This window comes from Protopterus annectens, chromosome 7.part0, assembly GCF_019279795.1.
Source record: "Protopterus annectens isolate FY-2018-M chromosome 7.part0, PAN1.0, whole genome shotgun sequence".
Classification (NCBI taxonomy): domain Eukaryota; kingdom Metazoa; phylum Chordata; order Ceratodontiformes; family Protopteridae; genus Protopterus; species Protopterus annectens.
In genome coordinates, this window is record NC_056739.1 from 967,025,915 (window position 1) to 967,049,180 (window position 23,266).

The window sequence follows — 23,266 nt, forward strand, 5'->3', positions numbered from 1 at the left end:
AGTGCAACAAGTGCTTTGCTCTGATCCCCCAGACGGGGGAGGCACTGAGGGATACTCTGCCCCACATATAGCCCCCAGAAGTCCTTTACGGCTTCCCGCCCATTCCTTTGATTCCAAAGTTCTTACAGAAAGCAATAGTGATGATCAGCACAGTCATCCCCCTACTGGCCTCAATAAGTATGGTTTCCCTTCCACTGGCCTAATCTAATACACCTTCCTTGTGTGCTGGGCTCGGCTCCAGATCTACTCTCCCACATGTCACGGTCTCCTCACCCAGATATTCAATCCTTCAAAGTTGACTACATGTTTTTTCTGATTCCAATGATGGCGAGACAGTCCAGATTTTCATCCCAGAAACCTTCTAGATGTAAGACTTACAAAAGTAAATAGAAAAGGTTCTCCATCTAGGCAGTTGAGAACAATCCTGATCCTTTTTCAGTTCCTCTTCCAGCAATCTTGGTGCTCCTGGCCTATCTTTTTCAGAGTGGAATCAGCAATTCCCTATCAAAGTACAACTAGCAACCTTATCTTCCTTTGACACACCAACTGTATCATTAAGACTATCAAAAGCCTTTCTTAGAGGAAGTTATCTGTTGAACCCCCTCACCCCCCACTTAGAGATCCAGTTTCTTCTTGGGATATTACCACTTTACTGAAAGCCCTAACTTGTCCTCCTTTTGAACTTGTTGCCAAAATTGATTTAAAATTTCTGTCACGGAAAAGTCTGTTCTTAGCTGCTGTTAATTCTGCTAGGAGAATTTCAGAGCTGCATGCCTTGTTTGCAAAACCTCCATACACATTTTTTCACAAAGACAGAATGTATTTGAAAACTAACCCTTCCTTTCTTCCACAAGTGATTTCTATCAAACAAATTATAAATCTCCATGTGTTTTTCCCCAAATTTTCAAACAGAGGTGTGTGCACATTACACCTACTAGATGTTCCCCATCAGTTAAAATTCTGTTTACATTGGACAAAAGACTTCAAGAAAACTGATCAGCCATTTGGTTCTTACTCCCCAATGGTTGCCTGTATGTACATCCTAAGTTTACAAAGAAAGGAGTTTAGCACTGCCGACATCCTCAAAAGCCCGTTCTACTAGATCTGTAGCTTTGTCAACAGCCTTCTTTTCCAGAGTACCTCTTGATGGCATCTATGCAGCCACGTCTGGTCCAAGGTCCATACCTTCATATCAAATTATAAACTGACTTGACATACAGTCCAGATGAAGAGCCTCTGGTTTGGCTGTGCTCTGGATTATCCTTCCATAGTAGATGGAGATTGTGTCTCATAAGATGAGAAACAGTTGGAAAAGGCAACGGATACAAAAGCTGTGTCCTCACCATAATAGATCTGTGTTGTCTGTTTCTGTCCTTCCTCAGCTCCCCCCCCCCTTCCATATATTTATGGCATTTGGCACTTTTAACTCCTGGGCCACTCTTGCTGACTTCGCCTTAGCTCTTAAGAGGTTCTTTGTCAAGACTAAGTTTTTCAGCCGATTTCTTATTTCACTATTACACACTATATACTTGCCTTTTTTTCTTGTGGACAAACTCGATCTGAGGGAGATGGGTCAACATGGGGAATTATGGGTAAGGGGAAACAGCCTGACCACAGGATCCAAACTTAAAAGTGGCCAGAGTTGGTTGCGAAGACCCATACATTGAGAAAGGATGGAAACAGACAACACAGGCCTGTCCTGTCATTAGGGTGAATACATGCCTTGTTTTTCTTGGATCTGTGACCACTAAAAGACTTATTTTAACAAGTTAGAGAACATTTTATCCTAACTTTTGCTTTAATAACTAGTCATACATGTTTTTTTTTGTTTTTGTGAACAAGTTATTTAACTGACATCATGCAGCTTTTTCCACTTTTTCTGAGGTAGTAAATTTTTTTGTTTGCTTTTTCCATCCTTGTCTATTATCCCTCTTCTTTTGTGAATGGTTTTGTTTTATTAACTGTAACATGATAAACGTTTTATAACTCTGAAGAGAATTAAATAAAAACGGTTCAGTGCCTTGAGGATTGTGCTGTAACTGTAACACAACTGGTTCATGAACTGGTAATCGTTCACAAAAAGTTTAGTATACTGACACAGGCAAACACTCAGAATTTTCTGAGGGGAAACAATTGAGCAGGTCTTACCTTCACAAGGATATCCAGCTGTGCTGCTCCTCGTTCATCCAGTGGGCCCAAATTCTGGTTAACCAAAGAGCAGAAATTGTGGCACAAGTCCAGAATCTCATTCAGACAGTGAAATACCTGCAGTAAGGAAAACGTATTAAAAAAAACACTGTGACTATTAAATGTACCATTCAAGTAGTTAGCTCTCATCAATACAATATATAAAAAAGTAGCTAAACTGTGAAGGACAGTGTACAGAGCAGCACTGTTATGATGCTTGAGAATGGAACACTGATTACAAGACAAAATATAATACAGGACAAATTTAATTGAGTTTTGCTGTGTATTCTGTCACATAATGCTCTGTTATGATGGGTAAGGTGGGACTGCAAGTGGAATTCTGAACACCTAACATTACCTTTACAGTCAAGTGGCACTACACAAGCACAGTGCCGGTATGCTTTCTTGCTGCTCAGCTCCACTGTATCACTGTTAGGAAAGACCATCTTAAACTCTATCACTGAAGTATCCCTGAAAAATATACCCTTCCCAAAGTAAGTCCTATGTGACTGGCTAAAAACAGGACCTGTCTGTTCATTTTACTTCTTCCCAAAAACATACTTAGTTACACTACAAAAATTTTCTTTTCCTAGTGGGCAACGATCACTTAATGTAGTGATCCAATAGATTATACTACAGAAAATGTCAACTTCAAACATAAATTTCCTTGTCAAAATTAGGACAAAGTCCCAAGCTTATCCTCCTGGGTGGTTGCCTTTACTGACACAAACCTCTAATAACTGTAGCTCTGACGCAAGACCTACAAATAGGACACTAGAAGGTGAATATAATAGCTATGAAGACTATGTAGCTGCTACACAAAAATCTTCCATGCATACATTTTTAGAAAAAAATCATACCTGAGAGATAGCTACTGCCCTGGTTAACTGGACTTGCAGCAATGAAGGCTAAGAATGATTGTATTAAATTATGCTGCAAAAGGCACAGTCAGTCAACCATCTGATAAAGAAGTAACTTCAGACACTTCAAAACCTAATTTGTTTCAAGAAAAGGATGCAAACAATTTATAGAGTGCTTCCTTGATGAGTTGGACTTGTTAACATAATATCTAAACTGTTTATAGGCAACCATTCAATGCAATGCAACAAAAATGTACCTCTGTTATCACAGTTAGGAAAGAATATATGTAAGTTAACAGGCTGAGATTTTTTTCAGTGGCTACTTAGGCATAAAAGATGGGTTTCTATATACTGACACTGTACCCTTATGAATAAAAACAAATATAGAAAACTGATACATAATGCTTGTGATTCCTAAACTCTTCTATCTGAGGTAATGACCATTACATTATAAAGAATGTTTTCCAAGACAACTATTTGAAATGTGCAGTAGCAGCTGGTTCAAAAGAAGGGATTTTTTTCCCCCAAAAAGCAAAGGGGAACAAGTCCTTAAAGGGTTCTGCTATAGAAAGTGTATCTTAAAAATGCCTTGCACACCTTTCAAAAATGTTAAGAATACGGTATAAAGAACTGTTGTTTAAGTAAACTTAACATAACAGTACATGTTAGAATGATCACTGCAGCAGTAGCTTTATGAATTATATCCTGCCAAGGATACAGCACCGGATCAGCCTCCAAAGCTTCAGGGCACCTTCCATATCCCCAAGCTATCAGTCATCTCTAGCTGAGCTTAACTAGAAAGACAGGTTTGGGCACCAAGCTCTTAAGAGCTTTTATGCCAACAGACAGAGGGGGGGGGGGACGGACGGACTAGGCCCTGAAAGGACAAAGCTAGGAACAACAAAAAATAAGTATTCACACCCTGGCATAAATAATACATGAAAAAACAAGGGGGTGGAGGGAAGGAGCAGCTACTGCGGCAGTGATCAAACACCTATTGTTATGGTAAGTTTACTTACACAACTGCACCATGTTCATCATACTGATCAATGCTGCAGTAACCTTAGCTATATGGGTAGATTACCCTAGCTTACTACATTTAGGAGGTAGAAGGAGAAGGGTCCCGGAGCCCCTGAAGTATGGTCCTAGCAAAGCGTGATCTAGACCTAGAGAAGGAATCAAGCTTAAAGTACTTTGTAAAAGTATGCAGAGTGGATCAAGTCACTGCTTCTAGAATATTTTTTAAAACTAACACTTCCTAAAAAGCCATAAATGAAGCCAAACCCAGGTAAAGTGGGCCTTGATCCAGCATGCAATAGTTTTGTTGTGGTGAGTACAACAAAAGGTAACAGACTTGGACAACGATTTGGAAATGAACTCTGGTTTGACACAAGTTGTCCTTTCTTATTACCTACACAACAAATGCACAATTGATCCAAAGATCTAAAAGATTTAGTTCTGTCAAGATACTACCCGAATTGTCTGTGGATATCCAAGGTATAGAGTATCCTTTCTCCCTCATTTTTAGGTTCAGGAAGGAAAATGAGGAGATGGATAGTTTGACTTAAACTCAACACCACTTTAAGCATAAAATAAGGATTAGTTCTCAAAGAAACCCTGTCTCTGTGGAAAATGAGATAGGGATGACTCACCATAAGAGCTTGCAACTCAGACACCCTTACTACAGACATCAAAGCAATCAGTAAAATTGTTTTCCATGTTAAGAACCTCAAGTCAGCCAGGTTAGCTAGTTCAAATGGAGCAAGTGTTGCTTTCTCAAAGACAAAATTAAAATCTCGAAGAGGGGCCACTGGCTTTCTTGGCAAATAAATAAACCTTGATGGAGGAGTAAGAAAAGTCACAGGATGGTAACTCTCATAAATATTATAAAACCAGGCAGAAAGTAGCCCAGAATGGGTGTTGGTTATGTTGCTGGCAGCAACTAGAAAACTTTTTCCATTTGCTTATATATGATTTTCTAGTAGCAGGCTTTCTTGCTTTCATTAGTACCTGCTGCACATCTGCAGTAAATAGGTGCCTAAAGGGAAAACACCCCTGTTTTTGCGTGAGGAGATCCAGTATGTGACAAAGTAGATGGACAGACAGCTTTTGACTGCCTTCAGAATGAGACAGGCAGTCAAGATCCCCACTATTAGACTGCTTCCCCGGTGACTGTTTTGAAAGTTACCATGACTGCATTGTCATCCTATCAGATCTCTGGTTGTTCTGCTGCTACTGACCACATCAATTGTATGGTTGACAAGCTCCTTTGAATTCTGGAAAAGGTGCATTGTGGAATTTGGCACTTCACACAACAGTGGAGAGGGAATTATCATCTTTTTCTGTGTTTTTCCTGTAAGCTTTTACTGACTGAGGCAAACACAGAAGCCCTAGCAAAGTGGGGGACATTGATGAAGTTTAGTCTATGAACCACCTAAAAAAGCAAAAAGGTAAAGAGATACACTGGCATCTGTTACCTTAGCTGAAGTATCTGTTGAACTGTCAGCAAGTCACATGGGGAAATTAACAAAATATGACAGCTGCCACTTGTTACTTCAGTTTGAGCTTGAGCAGTTCATCTGGTAACTCATCCAACGACTGGATCATTCTGAGACGGCCTTTATTAGAACCTTAACACAAGAGAAAAATAATTTATCTCCCTCAAGGAAAATGTGCAGAATATGTAAACAAACTTCCCAAACTTGCCTATAGCTCTAAGAACTAGGACACTGCAGTGTCAAGCCTTTTTAAAGGCAGGTGCAGTAATAATGGGTTTGGGCTTGGGAGTCTCTATACAGTAGGCTCAGTGTTTGGGAAGTCAGAGTCCAGTATCCTCACAATTGATGCTGTAACATCAGGGCTTTCCCATGAAGATCTGACAATTTGCCTTGTCATTTTATCATTAGCAGGGTCCACCCAGAAATAAGGCCCATGTTCCAAAAGGCTTCCAGCTGGATCCTTTGCAGAGAGATAGTACAGTTGTGTAAGATCTTACCATAACAGTAGATGTACTTCTCTTCACTGTGACAGTATTCCTTACAATAGGGATCCCCTGCCAAGGGTGGACCGATGTCCGGCCATTATACCAAAGCTTTTAGATTGCTTTAAGGTATACCATAAGGTCACATATGTATGCTCCCCACATGCAGCGTAGGGCATAATGGTGATGTCCAGAAATACCATCCTCAGAAGTGAGAGCCCCAGTAGGAATGCCAGTCCAAGGGATAAAAGAGGTAACCAGTACATCCAGAAGAGAAAAGAACAAGGGGGAGGAGGGAGGGAGGGCATCAATACTGCAGGAGTGAAGAGAAGGACATCTACCGTTATGTTAAGACCATACACAACCGTACTATGTCCTTCCATTTCCCTTTTGCAGTATTCCTTACAATAGGGAGAGCGGCAAAGCTCAGGAAGAAGACAGGGAGGAAGACAGACCAGCAGAGCCCTCTAGGAACCCATGAAGAATGAACCTAGCAAAGCCAACTCTAGCGCTAGATATCACAACTTATAGTGCTTGGTAAACATATGCACCGAAGTCCAGGTAGCTTCCTCAAGAATACAGTAAGTATCCATATTCATTGGAAAAAGCACTAGAAAAAGTCACAGCCCAAGTAGAATGAGCCTTACCAGAAGAAGAATGGCTCTTGCCATGGAAAGTATAACAAAAATAAATGGTTTAAGAAATCCAAGAAGAAACAGTTTGCTTAGAAACAGCCAAACCTAAGGATCTAGGATGAAAGGAAACAAAAAGCTTATCAAATTTACGAATAGTCTTAGTTGTATCCAAATAAAATTTGAGTCGTATATGCACATCCGAAGTGTGCAGCACCTTCTCACTAGCAGGCAGCGGAAAAGGGAAAAAAATTGGGCAAATGAATAGACTGATTAAGAGACAACTCATTCACCACTCTGGGCATAAAAGAAGGATATGTATGAAGGGACACACTGTTCTTATGGAACACTAAAAAAGGAGGACAAGCCATAAGGGCTTGAAGCTTAGACACCTGTCTGCAGAAGTAAGGACTAATAAAAGTAAAGTCTTCCAAGAAAAATGCTGTAAGGAAACTGAAGCTGCAGGCTCAAAAAGGAGACTAGGTAAAATTTTCAACACATAATTATGATCCCAGGGAGGAGGACAGGCTTCCTGGTAGGTCTAATATGAAGGACGCCTTTAAGAAACTATTTAGCCTCAAATCTAGAAATTAAAGGAGGTGATAAAGGCAGACAAGTAGAAATAGCTGGTAAGTGGGCCTTAACAAAAGAATATGCTGACCCAGCATTGAGCAGTTCACACAGATAAGATAGATCCACAGAAAGTGGATCCAAATTACGAGAAAGACACCAAACAGAAAAACCTCTTCCATTTGGATAAGAAGAATTTCCTAACTGTGGACTTCCTGGCCTCCTGCAGGACCCTAAGCATGTCCTCAGAAAAAAAGTGTCTGTATGGAATCAAAATCCTATCATCCACAATGTCAGTTGAAGAGTGGACAGGTGAGGATGGATGAGAGGTCCCTTGTCCTGAGTGAGCATGCCCACCTTGTGAGATAACTGATGACTGCCCTTGGCTAAATGCAGAAGAAGAGGGAACCAATGCTGTCTTGGCCAAAAGAGAGTCACCGGCAAGATCATGGGAGCATCCTGTTGTATTTTGAACAGGACCTTTGGAATGAGGGGAAGGGGAGGAAAGGCATAAAGAAAAATCCCCTTCCAGGAAAAAAAGAGGGCATCCACCTTCCAGACCACAGGACCCAGGACTCTGGCACAAAAAAGAGGAAGTTGTCTGTTCTGAGGGGAGACAAAAAGATCTACCTGGAGAGTACCCAACTGGTGGACAATGTCCAGAAACGCATCCCAGTGAAGCATCCACTCGTTGGATTGTGTTATGGACCTGCTCAGAGTGTCTACCACAATGTTCTGACCTGAGGAAATATAAACTGCCTGAAGAGTCACATGACACTGGATAGGTAGTTCCTACACCAGAAGAGCCAATCTGCAAAGGAAGTAAGAACTCGTCTTCCCTTGCTTGTAGGCATACCACATCACTGTGGTATCATCTGTAAACACCTAGAGAGGCCCTGGTGAGAAAAAACAGTGAAGAGACAGCAGAACAGCTCTCATTTCTTTGACACTGACATGGTCTTTCTTTTGTTGGGGGGGACCAAGGACCCTACACCTTTAGAGAGCCAAAGGAGGATCCCCATTCCACATCTGAAGCATCTGCAATCAGCTTCTGAAAGGAAAGAGGGGGCTGAACGGGGATCTCTGGACTGATAATCAACTGCTGAATCCACCACTGAAATTCCATCTTAAGGTACGGAAGAACAGGGACTAAGAAGTCCGGGGGGATGAGAATGCTGAAGCCAAACTGACTTTAGAAAACCACTGAAGTTTTCTCATGTGGAGCTTTGCAAAAGGGAGCATAGGAATGGTTCAGGCCATAAAACCTAGAGCTCTTAGAAACTTCCTTGCTGTGATTAAGGCCTGATGAAGAAGGGACTGAAAAAAGGAAACGAGAGTCAAGGCCTTGGGAGGAGGCAGGGATGGAATAGTCCGGATCCTGCACCCCAGAAAAAATAGTTGTGTAAACTCTTACCATAACCATAGATGCTCTTCTCTTCTATGTGCTGCAGTATTCATAACATGAGGGGAGTCCACACCTGGCTGACTGGAATGTCTGGCCAGCATACAAAAGTCTAAAGCTACTGCAGGGTAAGTACGACGTCACACATAGATCCAGTCCTACGTCAGTCAAAGTGATGTCAGGTATAAAGCAAATGTCAGCATGCACCCATTCTCGGAACTGAATGCCCCAGGAAGAACACCAGCCTGAAAAAGGTAATGAAACACACAATCAGCAAACAGGCAGGCATCAGGGGGAAGGCGGGGGGGGGGGTGAAGACTAGTGCAACACGTAAAAGAGAGAGACATCTATGGTTATGGTAAGATTTTACACAACTGCTCTATGTCTTTCTATTCATATACTGTAGTATTCATAACATGACAGAGAATACCAAAGCTCATGCAGAAGAAAAGTTGGGTGGAGGGGCAGTAGCATTCTCTATAAACCCCTGAAGGATAGCCCTTGCAAAACGATCTCTAGACCTGGAAATGCCATCCAACTTATTACGTTTTGTGAAAGTGTGTACACAAGACCAAATAGCTGCTTCTAATATGGATGAGGTGTCCAGACCTTTGAAAAAAGCACCAGAAAAGGCCTCAGCTCTAGTGTAATGTGCCTTAAATGGGAAAGCAATAGTTTTCCCATGAGACACACAGCAGAAGGAAATGGTTTTAGAAATCCAGGTGGAGACAGTCTGCTTGGAAACAGGGCTGCCCAGAGCCGTAGGATGATGAGAAATAAAAAAAAAATCATATTTCCTAATAGGCTTGGTTTTGTCTAAATAAAATCTGACTTGTCTACGCACATCCAAGGTGTGCAAAATCCTCTCACCAGAGGATTGTGGAGATGGAAAAAAGGTGGGCAGATTAATGGACTGATTAAGTGACAACTCATTCACCACCTTGGGCATAAAGGAGGGATACATGTGTAAGGAGACCTCATCCCTGTAAAACCCAGTAAAGGGGGAAGAGGCCATCAGTGCATGAAGTTCTGAGGCTCTTCTGGCAGAGGTGATGGCCACCAGAAGAACTGTTTTCCAAGTAAAATGCTGAAGAGAAGAAGAAACTGCTGGTTCAAATGGGGCCTAAGCAAGTTCCTCTAGAACAAAATTTAGATCCCAAGGAGGAAGAACTAGTTTCCTTGGTGGTCTGATATGAAAGACACCATTTAGGAAAAGTTTAACATCTAACCTTGAAGCCAAGTCAGGAATCATAGGCAGACAGGCAGAGATTGCTGAAAGATGAGCTTTCACTGAACAGTAGGACAATCCACTCTTCAGTAATTCACACAGGTAAGACAGAACCACTGGAACATCCACCAGCAGTGGCTGTAGGTCCTTAGAAAGACACCAGATGGAAAACCTTTCCATTTGGAAATACAGGATTTCCTAATATTGGGTTTTCTGGCCACCTACAAAATTTGCAGCACGTCCTCAGAGAAAAGGTGTCTGAAAGGAATCAAAACCCTATCACCCACAGGGTCAGTTGTAGGGTTGACATCTGTGGATGTACTAGAGATCCTGCAACTGCTGTCTTGGCCAAAAGGGGGTCACAAAGAAGATTTCTGGTTGCTCCTGTTGGATCTTCAACAGGACTTTTTGGAGAAGCGGGAAGGAGGGGAATGCATAGAGAAAAATCCCCTTCCAAGAGGAAGATATGGCATCTACCTTCCATGCCCGAGGATGGAGAACTGTGGCACAAATCTTTGAAAGTTGTCTGTTCATAGGGGAAGTGAAGAGATCTACCCGAGGTGTACCCCAGTGGTGGACAATGTCCAGAAACACATCTCTGTGCAACATCCATTCACTGGAATGAGTCAAGGACCTGCTCAATGTGTCTGTCACAACACTTTGAATGGAAGGGATATAGACTGCCTGGAGGGTGAGTTGACTCAGAGGCTAACTCCCAAGCTTGGAGGGCCAATCTTCACAGGAGATAAGACTTGGTCTTTCCCTGCTTGTTGACTGTGGTGTTGCCTGTGAACCACTTTCGGGTACATGGAAGAAGAAGAGGTTTGAAAATTTGCATAGCGAAAATGAGGGCTCTCATCTCTTTTATGTTTATGTGTTCCCTCTTTTGGGAAGGAGGCCACACATCTCGAACCTTCCAGGATGCCAGGGTTGCTCCCCATCCCAAGTCTGAAGCTTCCACAAACAGCTCCTGAGTAGGAATGGGTGGCTGTAAGAGCAGACCTGGATTCAAAGAAACCTGCTGAATCCACCAGTTCAGTTCCTTTCTCAAGCAGTGAAGAAGGGGAATAAACTCCAATGGGAGAGCGTGTAGCATCCATACTGATCTGAGGCACCACTGAAATTTCATGTGCGAGCTTGCCTAGAGGTAGCATGGAGCTAGTGGAAGTCATAAAGCCCATGAGGCAGAGAAACTCCCTGGCAGTCAGGGACTGCAGTGGCATGAGAGCCTGCAAGTAGGTACTGAGACAGCGAACGTTCTGGAAAGGCAAGGACGCCAACATCCTGTGTTGTTTATATTCTGCATCCTAGAAAAACATGGTCCTGCGAGGGGACCAGGGTAGATTTTTGAAAGTTGATGGTGAATCCTAGACCCTCCAGTACAGACACCATGAAGAGCAGATTCTCCTGAAGGGTGTCTGAAGAATGAGCCTGGAGAAGAAGGTCGTCCAGGTATGGGAAAATCTGAATACCCTTTAGTCTGCAAAAGGCTAGAACAGCAGCTAAATATTTTGTGAAGACCCTTGGAGCCATAGACACTCCAAATGGCAAGTCAGAGAATTGAAAATATGAGGAATCAATAGCAAAGCAGAGATGCTTCCTGAACCGTGGATGAAAAGGAATGTGAAGCCAAGCATCTTTGATGTCCAAAGATACCATATAGGCCTGAGGAAGAATGAGGGAAAATAGTGTGTTTAAGGATAGCATGCGAAAGGTGGGAACCTTCAGGAAGGTATTTAGGTGTGACAAGTTTAGGTTGGGCCTCCAGGAGCCATCTTTCCTGGGAACCAGGAAAATCCTGGAGTAAAACCTTTTCCCTATTTGGGAAAGTGGCACCACCTGAATGGTACCCCGAGAAAGAAGACTGGAAATAACTTGTGGAAAGTAATCCAGCTGTTCTTTTGGAGGTTGTGGAATACCCCTGAAGGAAGGTGGAGTCTTCCACACCATGAAGGATCCTTGAAGGATGACTGAGAGGACCCAAGAGCCCTGGGGAAAGAAAAAGGGGTCTGGCTGCAAGAAGGTTGGTAGTCACAGACTACCTGGCTTGCTTAGAAAGGGTTGCTTCTGAGCAGCAGGACAGGATGCTGAAGACTTGGCACACTATTGCTTCCTAGTATCTTTTTTACCCTTGGAGGGCAGAGATCTGGAGGGTTTCCTTACAAAGTGAGTTTTAGAAGGGTAGTTCCTTTGAAATCTGGGAACCGGGGACACAAAAATGTGTTTTATGTCATGTAGCTCTTTGGCCTTTTCTTGTAAGGACTTAAATAGTTCTGCAGGAGCACCAAACAAGGCCTTGTTAAGGGGTGCATCCATAAGTTTAGCCATTATGTCATCTGGCAAGGGCTGTAGTCTAAGCTAGGAGTACCTCCTGAGGACAAACCCTGAACCAGCAGTTCTGACAGATGTGTCCACAGCATCATAGCTACACTTAATTGAATGGTGTGTGACTTGAACAGAAGAGCTCAGAATGGAGGAAAACTGAGCCTTAGTAGGAGAGACTGGAAGCTCTGAAATTAGCTTACTGGAATCAGAGAGAAGGGCTAAAGAGTATTTTGCCATATGGGTCTGGTAGTTTATGGCTCTAAATGCCAAAGTAGCTGAAGTATAAATGTTCTTTCCCCAACCGCTCCATAACTTTACTCTCCCTGTCTGATGGAAGAAGGAAAGTGGAAGGCAACATCTTAGAAGCCTTATCAGCAGACACAGAAATAAAAGCAGGATCTGAAGAGTGACACTTACACAAGAATTAGGAATCCTCTGGCACCTTGTAAAACCTGTCTGGCCTTTTAGGGGCAGGAGGTTGGAAATCAGGGCACTTAGAAGCTACTGAAAAGACATCTAAAAAGCTGGAAGCACAAGGGGAACTGCAGATGGAGAAGGGGAATCCATCTGCAGAGGTCATAGTATCTTTTTTGAATTTCTGACACCTGAGAGCAATCCCATTTAAAGAACTCCCTCATTTTAACAATGGTTTCCAAATTCCAACCAAACTAAAAATAATAAACCAAAACCAGAAGCAAAAAAACAGATGAAAAGTAATTGGAAGAAGACACACTGTAAACTACCATATAAAAGTAAAACACTTTTGTTCCTTTATTTACTCCACAGAACTTCATCAGACAACATGAAACACACACTAATCCTAGGTGACATAGTGAAGTTGTATGAACAAAAAGTGTCTAGTGGTTATTTAACATTCTATTTAATCCAATCCGCTGATTAATAGTTGTTTCTGATTAGTTGTTTTTTTTTATAAATATCCAAACCACCACCTTCAGCTGACAGCATCATGGTACCAACAAAGGATACCCGTGATGATATTTCCAATACAGTTGTTCACCAAACACTTCCAAATAGTATTCCAAAATGCAGTTTATTCACACACCAGCTATAAATACAGTTTATTCACACTACAGATTAAATGCTTTCATGTTTCCAAAACTGGAAACTTCATCAGAATCTGCCATCAAATTCCCGTACAAATTTAAAAAGCCATTTCCCCATCCTCATTGGCCAGATTAACATAAACAACCAATCATTATATGTCACTATAACATCCATAGGATTAAAAACCCCAATTATATATATATATATATATATATATATATATATACTTAAAATATCTGTATTGAAAATATTAATACATATATAAATATATATGAAATATATGGAAAATATATATATGTATATGTAACAAAAAACAAAAGGCATAAACAAAAAACAAGAAACAAAAATCCCCACAAAACATTCATTTCCACATATACATATATAATATAATGTTTTGAAACTGTCCAAAACCTTTTTACAATCTACTTGCCCTCAGTTTTAAGGGAGGGGCCAGCGAAATGTGGTCATTCAGTCCAGGGGGAAAACAAGTGTCTAAATGTAATTGCCAGATTAGTTCTCTAAATTCCAACCTGGACTCCCAATCCCACCCCTTTCTTGTAGTCTAACCATTTCAAGTACCCAGAACCTGAAATCAGCCCCCTAACATATAACTGAATGCCTATATAGGGCATCAGTTTCTTTTTTCTATTTATTTATTTTATACGTATGCTCATAGATTCTCTGTCTACGGCTACATTCGGTTTTTCCCATATAGAATGCAAAACATGTTGAACAATAGGCTAGGTAAACTACCCCTTTGGTTAGAAAATTAAAATATCCCATTGGATGGATATAATCTCACTCTAGAATTATTCAATCTCACCTCAACCATGTTAGCCATAAAGGGGCATTGGAGACAGGTTCCACATTTAAAAGTCCCTTTTCTGGCTCCCTCCCTCTCGGGCAGGTAGGTATGTCCTTTTTAAAAAATGTCCTTCAAATTAAATTTCCTTTTAAAACTAAATTTCAAATGCCTAGAGAGCATATTTAACTTAGGCATACTCGCAAATAACTTCCAGTTTCTTGTAATGATTTTCTGAATCTTCCCTCACATCGTGGTTATAGGATGTTACTAAATAAGCTACATTCATATCCTCCCCCTTAGGTTCCCCATTCGTATAACTTCTTGTATTACTTATACCATTAATGTTAACTGATATTGCGTCACTTAATATGGGAATATATTTCTTTCCCCACCCTATTAACACTTCATCTTTAAGAGGGTTAACCAGGGTATCAGGATATACTCTCTATGTAATTAGCCTCTTAATGTAATCTAATTCCTTCTCTAAATCCTCCCTCATACTGTACCATCTGCCCCTTAACAATATTTTTCCTTTGTGTAAAGGGGTGGTCACTCTCAAAATGCAAACATGAATTTAAGAACCATTTTTTTCTAAATAGATGGGATACATACCTCTTATTCATAAAATACTTATGAATACTTGCATCTAAAAAATGTACCTCATTAAACCCTATCTCATGGGTAAAACACAAAAAATCAGTAGTATTATTAATATATCTTAAAAAGGGGTCAATTAATTATAGGGGACTATGCCTAACCATAAAAATGTCATACAAAAAGTGGCAGTATGCCCTAATATATCGCCTGTACTCAGAATTAAATATTAAATGTTTTAACCAATACAGCAAAACTGTATTAGCAAAAATGGCCACATATGATGCGCCCATGGCCACCCCATCTAACTGCTGATAATGTTCCCCTTGAAAATAAATAAAATTATATTCCAAAACTAACTTCATATTTTCTAGCACCAATCTAAAGTCGTTCTTATTCAAAAACCTGAAGTCCCCAATCATCTCCTCAAACCACTCAAGTTCCTTCTCATAAGGGATGACTGAGAAGAGGTCCTTCACATCTATGGTCAAAAAGTGAAAATTTTCATCAAATTCAACTTTCCCTATCTTTGACAAAAAATCCCATGAACCTATTAAAATATGGGGGTATAAGCCATAAAAGGCTTTTCATTTTCAATCTACAAATATTGCCAAAGGTTTGGTCTTAGAACCTGCTGATTTTACTACCGGTCTCAAATGGTGGATCAAGTGGGTCCTTATAGACTTTCAGGATTCAAACATTCCATGAATATATGGCTTCGTAACCATTAGGAAATCAAACAATTGCTTATTGACCGTCCCTTGTAATCAATTATCTTCCAAAACCATATCTATCCTACGGTAAGCAATATTCACTTCATTACAAGAAACTTGGGAATATCTCCCATCTGAATTTAATATGTAACATTTTAGCCAAATAACTCTATTGTTCCATAACTACCCCTCCCCCCACACACACACCCTTGTCTGGTTTCATAATTTGTATATGCTTGTTCTCACTCAATTCCCACATATCTTCCTCTTCTTTTGTTAAATTACTCCTATACCATTTCTTAGCTTTAAAATGTGTTTTAACCTTGTTGCACACTAATATCTCAAAGTTATTTAATTCCGGATGTAAGGGGGGGGGGTGAATGTGCTTTTCTTCAAGATATCCCTAGTTTTCATTTGTGTTGATTCATTAAACATAACTTCTAAATTCAGCTTCCTCATGAACATCTTGATAACCAAAATGGTATTAGCCATATTACCATTTTTGGCAGGTATGAAGGTAAACCCCTTCTTAAATAAACTAAAATGACTAATATTAATATCAATGTGTGTAATTAAACACGTGAAAATTCCCTAATGTAAAAATAGAACCTGACTTCTGTATTGTGCATCTATCCCCTATAAGTTGTTCATTATTTCTAATTCCAGGGCCTATTATTGGTTTCTCCCTCTGTTCCAATGTTCCCTTTACGGTACGGGATGGTATCCTTGTCTACCTTGCTGTCCATTCTGTCCTCTCCCTCTTATCTGGGCATACATATAAGTATGTAGGAAACTGGGTGAGTGTTGCCTGATGAAGTTCCATGCAGTGAATAAAGGAACAAAACTGCTTACTTTTATATGCTGTTTTATGGTGTGACTTCTTCAGAGTATGATTCTCTCATGTTTTGTTTTTGGTTGATTACTATTTTTAGTTTGGTTGGAATTTGGAATTGTTGGTTTTCACTACGGGTGTGCAGTTCATTTGAAATCCAAACACTTTACATTTTTAATTGGAAAAAGAGTGGCAGCGTTTTTTTACTGAATTGAAAATGGAAGAAGCCAGTGACCTGGGTATGTTTCCTAAGGACGATAGCATTTCCTTGGCACAACTAATGGCATTACTGTCCAAGGTAAATGCTAAAGTAGACAAAATTATTTCATCTGATGTTAATGCAACTAAAAGGCTTGAATAGACAAAATCTTTAACAATGGACTTGTACTTCTTAATTTGGTTAAATAAAGCGATTTCATTAGGGGATGGCAGTACCAGGTGTTTACAAATGCAGAATGAACATTAACACCAAGACAAAAACTTTATAAATTAGAGAAATTATTAAAGAAATATTGGGGCTTAAAACTAGACATTTTCTTTCAAGACTGTATTAAGGTGCAACGAGTCCTGAAAGGCTTAAAAATTTACAAGCATCACAGCATTAAAAACGGCATCTTTTTACACCATGAGCTTTTGGACCTCTTTGATCATATGGGGCTTGAATATATGAAGCTTCTCATAAGGAAAGTACAGTTTTGTACCTACCATAAAATGTAGATGTTCGAGTGTTCACCCTGCTGCAGTCATCACACTTGGGGTTATCCTGTCGTCAGGCGGTCCCGCAGTCGGACAGAATTCCAAAGTCTTGGTCCGGCGTCGGTTGCTTTCGCCTCTTCCTTGACATCAGTGCGCCAGGGGTATATATAATGCAACCGCCGCCATTTTCTTCATTTTTTTCTTGCCCCAGATGTAAGGTGCCCCCAAAAAGGTGGTCAGAATTAGTACCAAATGGAGTGAACACTGCACAAACACAAAATCCCTTCAGCTATAAGCAAATACATCAGTAAGGCATAGAAGAGATTTAGCCAGTATATCAGAGGGGATGGAGGGAGGGTAACCTGGACTGCAGCAGGGTGAACACTCGAACATCTACATTTATGGTAGGTACAAAACTGTACTATGTTCATCATGTTACCCTGCTGCAGTTATCACACTTGGGTTGAATCCCAAAGCTAAGGTAGGGGGGAGGTATCATAGAGGGTTAGTGGAGACAATAAGGCCCTGCAGAACTGCAGTGGCGAAGCCCGCCCTGGACTTAGAGTAAAGAGGTAAGTGATGTTTGGTAAAGGTGTGTACTGAACTCCAAGTTGCAGCTTCTAAAATTTCCTTGGTTGGAACCCCCCTGAGAAAGGCTGTAGAGGTAGCTGTTGCCCTGGTAGAGTGGGATCTAATGGTAGCAGGAACTGGTTTCCCATGATGGGTATAGCAGAAACATATGCAATGACCTATCCATTTAGAAATGGTTTGCTTAGATATAGCCTTCCCTTGAGAAGCTGTAACATAGGATACAAAGAGCTGGTCAGTTTTTCTGAAAGCCTTAGTTTTGTCTAAGTAGTAACGAAGCTGCCTGTGAATGTCCAAGGAATGCAGGAGTCTCTCACCTTTGTTCTGTGGATTGGGGAAGAAGGTGGGTAAGTGGATGGTTTGATTTAAAGCTACACTGGAAACCACCTTAGTCATAAAGGAAGGATTAGTTCGTAGAGAAACTCTGTCTTGATGAAAAATGAGGAAAGGTTCCACTGACATTAGTGCCTGTAGCTCTGAGACTCTCCTAGATGAAGTTATTGCTAGGAGCAGGGCAGTCTTCCATGATAGGAACTGAAGATCTGCAGAGAAAGCTGGTTCAAAGGGAGGTAGCGTTAGTTTTTCCTGAACAAAGTTGAGGTCCCATGTTGGTGTAGGAGCTCTCCTGGGTGGTCTAATGTTTTTTGCCCCTCTGAGGAACTGCCTTAGAAGAGGATGTGAAAATAAAGGAGGATCCGTGTTGTAGTGAGCTGAAATAGCTGAAGCATGGATTTTAATTGAAGAAAAGGAAAGTCCTTTGTGCAACATCTCAGCTAAATACTGTAGAATGTGAGGCTGAATTGTGTCTTGGCCTTTAGCTTGGTTCCAGGCACAAAACCTTTTTCATTTGTCCGAATAAGCCTTCCTGGTGCTTGGCCTCCTGGCTTCCAGAATAACATCCAGAACTGCTTGTGAAAGAGGAGCTGGTTGGATGTTTAGTTGATTTGCCATGCAGCCAGATTTAAAGTTTTGAGTTGTCTGTGCAGAATCTGTTTGCTTTGTAATGTGAGCAAACTGGGTATTTGAGGCAATATCCATGATGGGCTGTGGGCCATATTTTTCAATAGCGGATACCAGTGCTGGCGTGGACAGTCTGGGGCTATGAGGATCAGTCGTGGTCTCTCCTTTTTGACTTTCAAAAGAACCTTTGTGAGGAGAGGTAATGGAGGGAAGGCATATGCTGTCAGGTTTTTCCAACTGAAAGAGAGCGTCCACTTTCCAAGCTTGATGGTGAAATGTCCTTGTACAAAATTGTCAGTTGGTAGTTTTGAGGACTGGCAAACAGGTGTATGTTTGGAAGGCCCCATTTTTGAGTTATCATTGCAAATATTTGTGGATCTAGTTTCCACTCGTGGGGATCTTTGATGTTTCTGGTGAGGTCGTCTGCCAATGTGCTCTTCTGTCCTGGTAGGAATTGAGCTTGTAACTGGACTTGGTAGGCCAGAGCTGTGTTCCATAAGATCATTGCTTGCCTGCATAGAGGGTAGGAATGTGTACCCCCTTGTTTATGTACCACATTACTGTGGTGCTGTCCGTCTTTATTGCAAGTTGTCCTGGATGTAATAGATCCTTGAAGGCTGTCAGAGCTTCCTGTACAGCTAGCATCTCTTTTTGATTTATGTGCAGATTTCTTTGATCTGCAGTCCATAGGCCTTGAATGCATTGTCCTGCCATGTGTGCCCCCCAGGCGTAGTCTGAAGCATCTGTTGTGATAGTCTGCCTGGCTGGGGGCAAGGTGAAAGGCTGACCCTTGTTGAGGTGACATGCCTGTGACCACCACAGAAATTCCTGTTGTAGGCAGGGAATGAGAGATATCGTGTCCAAGCTGTGGCTGTGTTGAGACCATACGCTTTTTAGGTAATTTCCTCATATGCAGCTTTGCAAATGGTATTATTAGTATGCAAGATGCCATGAAGCCCAAAGCCTGCAGAATTTTTCTTGCAATTAATTGGGTCTTTGTTGCCATTGTCTTGAAATATTGAGTCAGTTGTAGTTGCTTGTCTGGCATAAGATAAGCCTTCTGGGCCGTTGTACTCAAGCTGGCACCCAGGAATGTCATTTTTTGTGAGGGTACTAGTTTTGACTTCTTTTCGTTTACTGTGTACCCCAGGCAGTTTAGTAGATGCTTTACAAACGCCAGATGATGTAAGACAATGTCTTTGCTTTCTGCTTGGATGAGGCAGTCGTCCAGGTATGGATACATTTGAATTCCTCTTTGTCTGCAGTATGCAATTACTGGTGCCAGGCATTTTGTGAAAACTCTGGGCGCAGTAGAGAAGCCAAAGGGCAGTGCAGAGAATTGGTAATGGGTTGAACCTGCAATGAAACGGAGGTATCTTCTGCAACTTTGTCTGATAGGGACATGCAGGTATGTCTCCTTGAGGTCCAACGTTACTAGCCATGCTTCCTTGCCCAACATGGGAAGTAGCTGCTGTAGTGTTAGCATCTTGAATTTGGGTACTTGTAAGTAAGTGTTTAGAATTGAAAGGTCCAGAATTGGTCTCCAGGCATTGTCCTTTCTGGGCTCTAGAAAGAGTCTTGAGTAAAATCCTTGGCCTTGCTCTCGAGTAGGTACCAGCTGAATGGCTCTCATGTCCATGAGAGCTGTAATTTGCTTTTGTGCCTCTGCCCATTGATTTTGTGGCAGGTTTGGCATTCCTCTTTTCATTGGCAAGGTGTGAAAGTGGAATCTGTATCCTCGCAAAATAATTATGTCTAGGACCCATTTGTCCCTTGTGACAATGTGCCAGTTTGTCTGCAAAAAGTGCGAGTTTTCCCCCCAAGGGGGCTGCCAAGAGAGTATTGCTTGGCCAGATGAGGTGCAAGTCATTCAGTTTGTCTTCTGGTGGATTGAGACCTGTCTTCTCCTCCCTTCTGTGTTGTACTGCCCCATTGGTGAGGTTTATACTGGGCTTGTGGTTGTCCTCTGCCCCGTGGGTGTCTGTATTTACCCCTCTGCGGTCTGTCAGTGGCTGGAAAGGACCAATTTTTTGTTGGCCAGTTTCTGCTGAAGCGAGGGGGTTGTACTTGTAGGAAATCTTTGACTGTCTGCATAGATTTTGCCTTATCTTCCATTTTCTTTAAAACTTCTTCTGCTTTAACTCCAAAAAGAACATCCTGCTGTAAGGGAGCATCTAGTAGTTTTGCTTTAACATGATCAGGCAGAGTTTGTTCCTTTAACCAAGCATGCCTACGTATAACAGACCCAGTGACAGCTGCTCTGCAGGAGGCCTCTAAAGAATCAAACCCACATTGTAAGGTATGTTTGCCCACCTGCTCAGTGGTGTGCAACAGATCCTGTACTTCTTTCAATTCAGATTGTTGAGGGAGAGTGGTTATTCTTTGCTTTAACTGAGAGATTAGAAATTGCTGATACTTAAGTATGTGAAATTGACAATTCAGTGACCTCATAGCTAGTGTGGCTGAGGTGTAAACCTTTTTCCCCCACCTGTCTAGTGCTCTGGAATCCCTCTCAGAAGGTACTGGGTTTTTAGCCATAAAAGCCTTAGCCCCCTTGGGACCCTGGGAGATGGTCTCTGGGTCAGCTACTGGGCTTTTGTAAAGAAATTTGTCGGAATCAGGCACTCTGTGCAGGAGGAAGAGAGTCTGGGTTGAAACTGGATTCTAAATAGACATCATCCACAATGCCCAAAACTGGTGGGATGTCAAGTGGTCTGTGTTGGGGGAGTAAAAGAAAAGTACAGTTGTGTACACCTACCATAAATGTAGATGTTCGAGTGTCTTCACTGTTGCAGTCATAACTGTAGGGTGCTCCTGCCGGCAGGCAGCCCGAGGTCGGCCAGAATCCCAAAGTCTGGGTCCGGCGTCGGCTGTATAAGCTAGTATCCTGACGTCAGTACGCCTTGGTACATAGCCCTCAGCCGACGCCATCTTCTCCAGCCTTTCTTGCCCTAGATGTCAGAATACCCCAATAAATCAAAAATGAATCCAACAAGGAAACACAAATACACCACAAAAGAGAGAAGAAGAGGGATAGGAGGGAGGAAACCCGACTGCAACAGTGAAGACACTCGAACATCTACATTTATGGTAGGTGTACACAACTGTACTATGTTCTTCGTGTTTCACTGTTGCAGTCATAACTGTAGGGTGGAATCCCAAAGCAGTGTAGAGAGGGAGGAGGCTTTAGATAGAAGAAGGGAGGCAAGAATACCCTGCAAGACAGCAGAGGCAAAGCCTGCCCTAGACTTAGAAAACAAAGGGAGATTGTAGTGCTTGGAAAAAGTATGCACTGAACTCCAAGTGGCAGCTTCCAAGATATCCTTGGTAGGTACTCCTCTGAGAAAAGCTGTAGAAGTAGCAGCTGCTCCAGTAGAATGACTTCTAATGGTTCCAGGAAACTGTTTACCATGATGAGTGTAACAAAATCTGATCCCATAAGCAATCCATTTGGAAATGGTTTGTTTAGAAATAGGTTTTCCAAGTGAACTGGAGGCAAAGGAAACAAACAGTTGGTTAGACTTTCTGAAATCCTTAGTCTTGTCCAAGTAAAATCTTAACTGTCTGTGCACATCCAATGAATGCAAAATCCTTTCCCCTTTATTTTGAGGATTTGGAAAGAAAGTAGGAAGGTGAATTGTCTGATTCAAGGCCACTTTCGAAATCACCTTAGGCATGAAAGTAGGATTGGTCCTCAAGGATACTCTGTCCTGATGGAAAATAAGGCAAGGTTCCACAGCCATAAGAGCTTGCAACTCTGAGACCCTTCTGGCAGAGGTCAAAGCTAACAAAAGAACAGTCTTCCAAGATAGAAACTTAATATCTGAAGATGCAGCAGGCTCAAAAGGAGGCAAAGTAAGTTTTTCTAAAACATAATTAAGATCCCAGGCAGGGACCGGAGGGTCCTTGGAGGCCGCAAATTCTTAGCCCCCTCAAGAACTGCTTCACCAAAGGATGTGAAAAAAACAGGAGGATCAGAACTGAAATCCGCAGAGATAGCAGAAGCATGAATCTTAATGGAAGAAAATGAAAGTCCCTTAGATAAAAGCTCGAAGGTAAAGCAAAATAGAGGAGAGATCAGGAACCTGAGGATCAGAACCTCGGTCCTGCATCCAAATAGAAAACCTCTTCCATTTAGAGGCATAAGATTTCCTAGTGCTAGGCCATCTAGCTTCCAAAAGAACATCCAAAACTTGTTTGGGAAGACTAGAGGCAATCAAATTCCTTTGAAGAGCCAAGCTGCCAAGCAAAGGGTCTTGAGGTTGGAATGCAGTAACTGTCCCTGATGCTGGGACAGAAACGAAGGGTTCAGTGGAAGAATCCAAGGAGGCCCCGAGAACAGGAGCTTTAGAGTCGGATACCAAAACTGTCGAGGCCAATTTGGAGCAATCAAGATGAGGAACTTGGGCTTGTCCTGCTTTATCTTCAGTAGTACCCGAGGCAGTAGAGGAAGAGGAGGGAAGGCATATGCAGACAGACTTCTCCAACTGAAAGACAGGGCATCCACTCTCCATGCTGTTTTGTGGAAGGACCTGGTGCAAAAGCGAGGCAGCTGATGACTGAGATGGGATGCAAACAGATCTATCTGGGGACATCCCCAAACTGCAGTAATCCTTTTGAACAAGTTGGTGTCTAGCATCCATTCGTGAGGATCTGAAATGTTTCTGCTCAGGCTGTCTGCTAAAAGATTTTGTTTTCCTGGAATGAATTGAGCCTGAAGATGCAGATTCAAGTTTAGAGCTGTGTCCCATAAACTCATAGCCAGTCTGCAAAGGGGGTAAGAATGAGATCCCCCCTGCTTGTTGATGTACCACATGACCGTGGTGTTG

General features: G+C 41.8%; 1 protein-coding gene across 2 annotated transcripts in view; it reads right to left on the minus strand.

Annotated features, from left to right (window-relative positions):
• TUBGCP4 (tubulin gamma complex associated protein 4) overlaps positions 1 to 23,266 on the minus strand; it is a 944,163-nt gene that overhangs the window by 70,375 nt on the left and 850,522 nt on the right. For both annotated transcript variants that reach the window (XM_044077538.1, XM_044077537.1), the window contains exon 16: positions 2,149 to 2,265. In XM_044077538.1, coding sequence (XP_043933473.1) covers positions 2,149 to 2,265 — 117 coding nt within the window. The remainder of the gene's footprint in view (positions 1 to 2,148; positions 2,266 to 23,266) is intronic.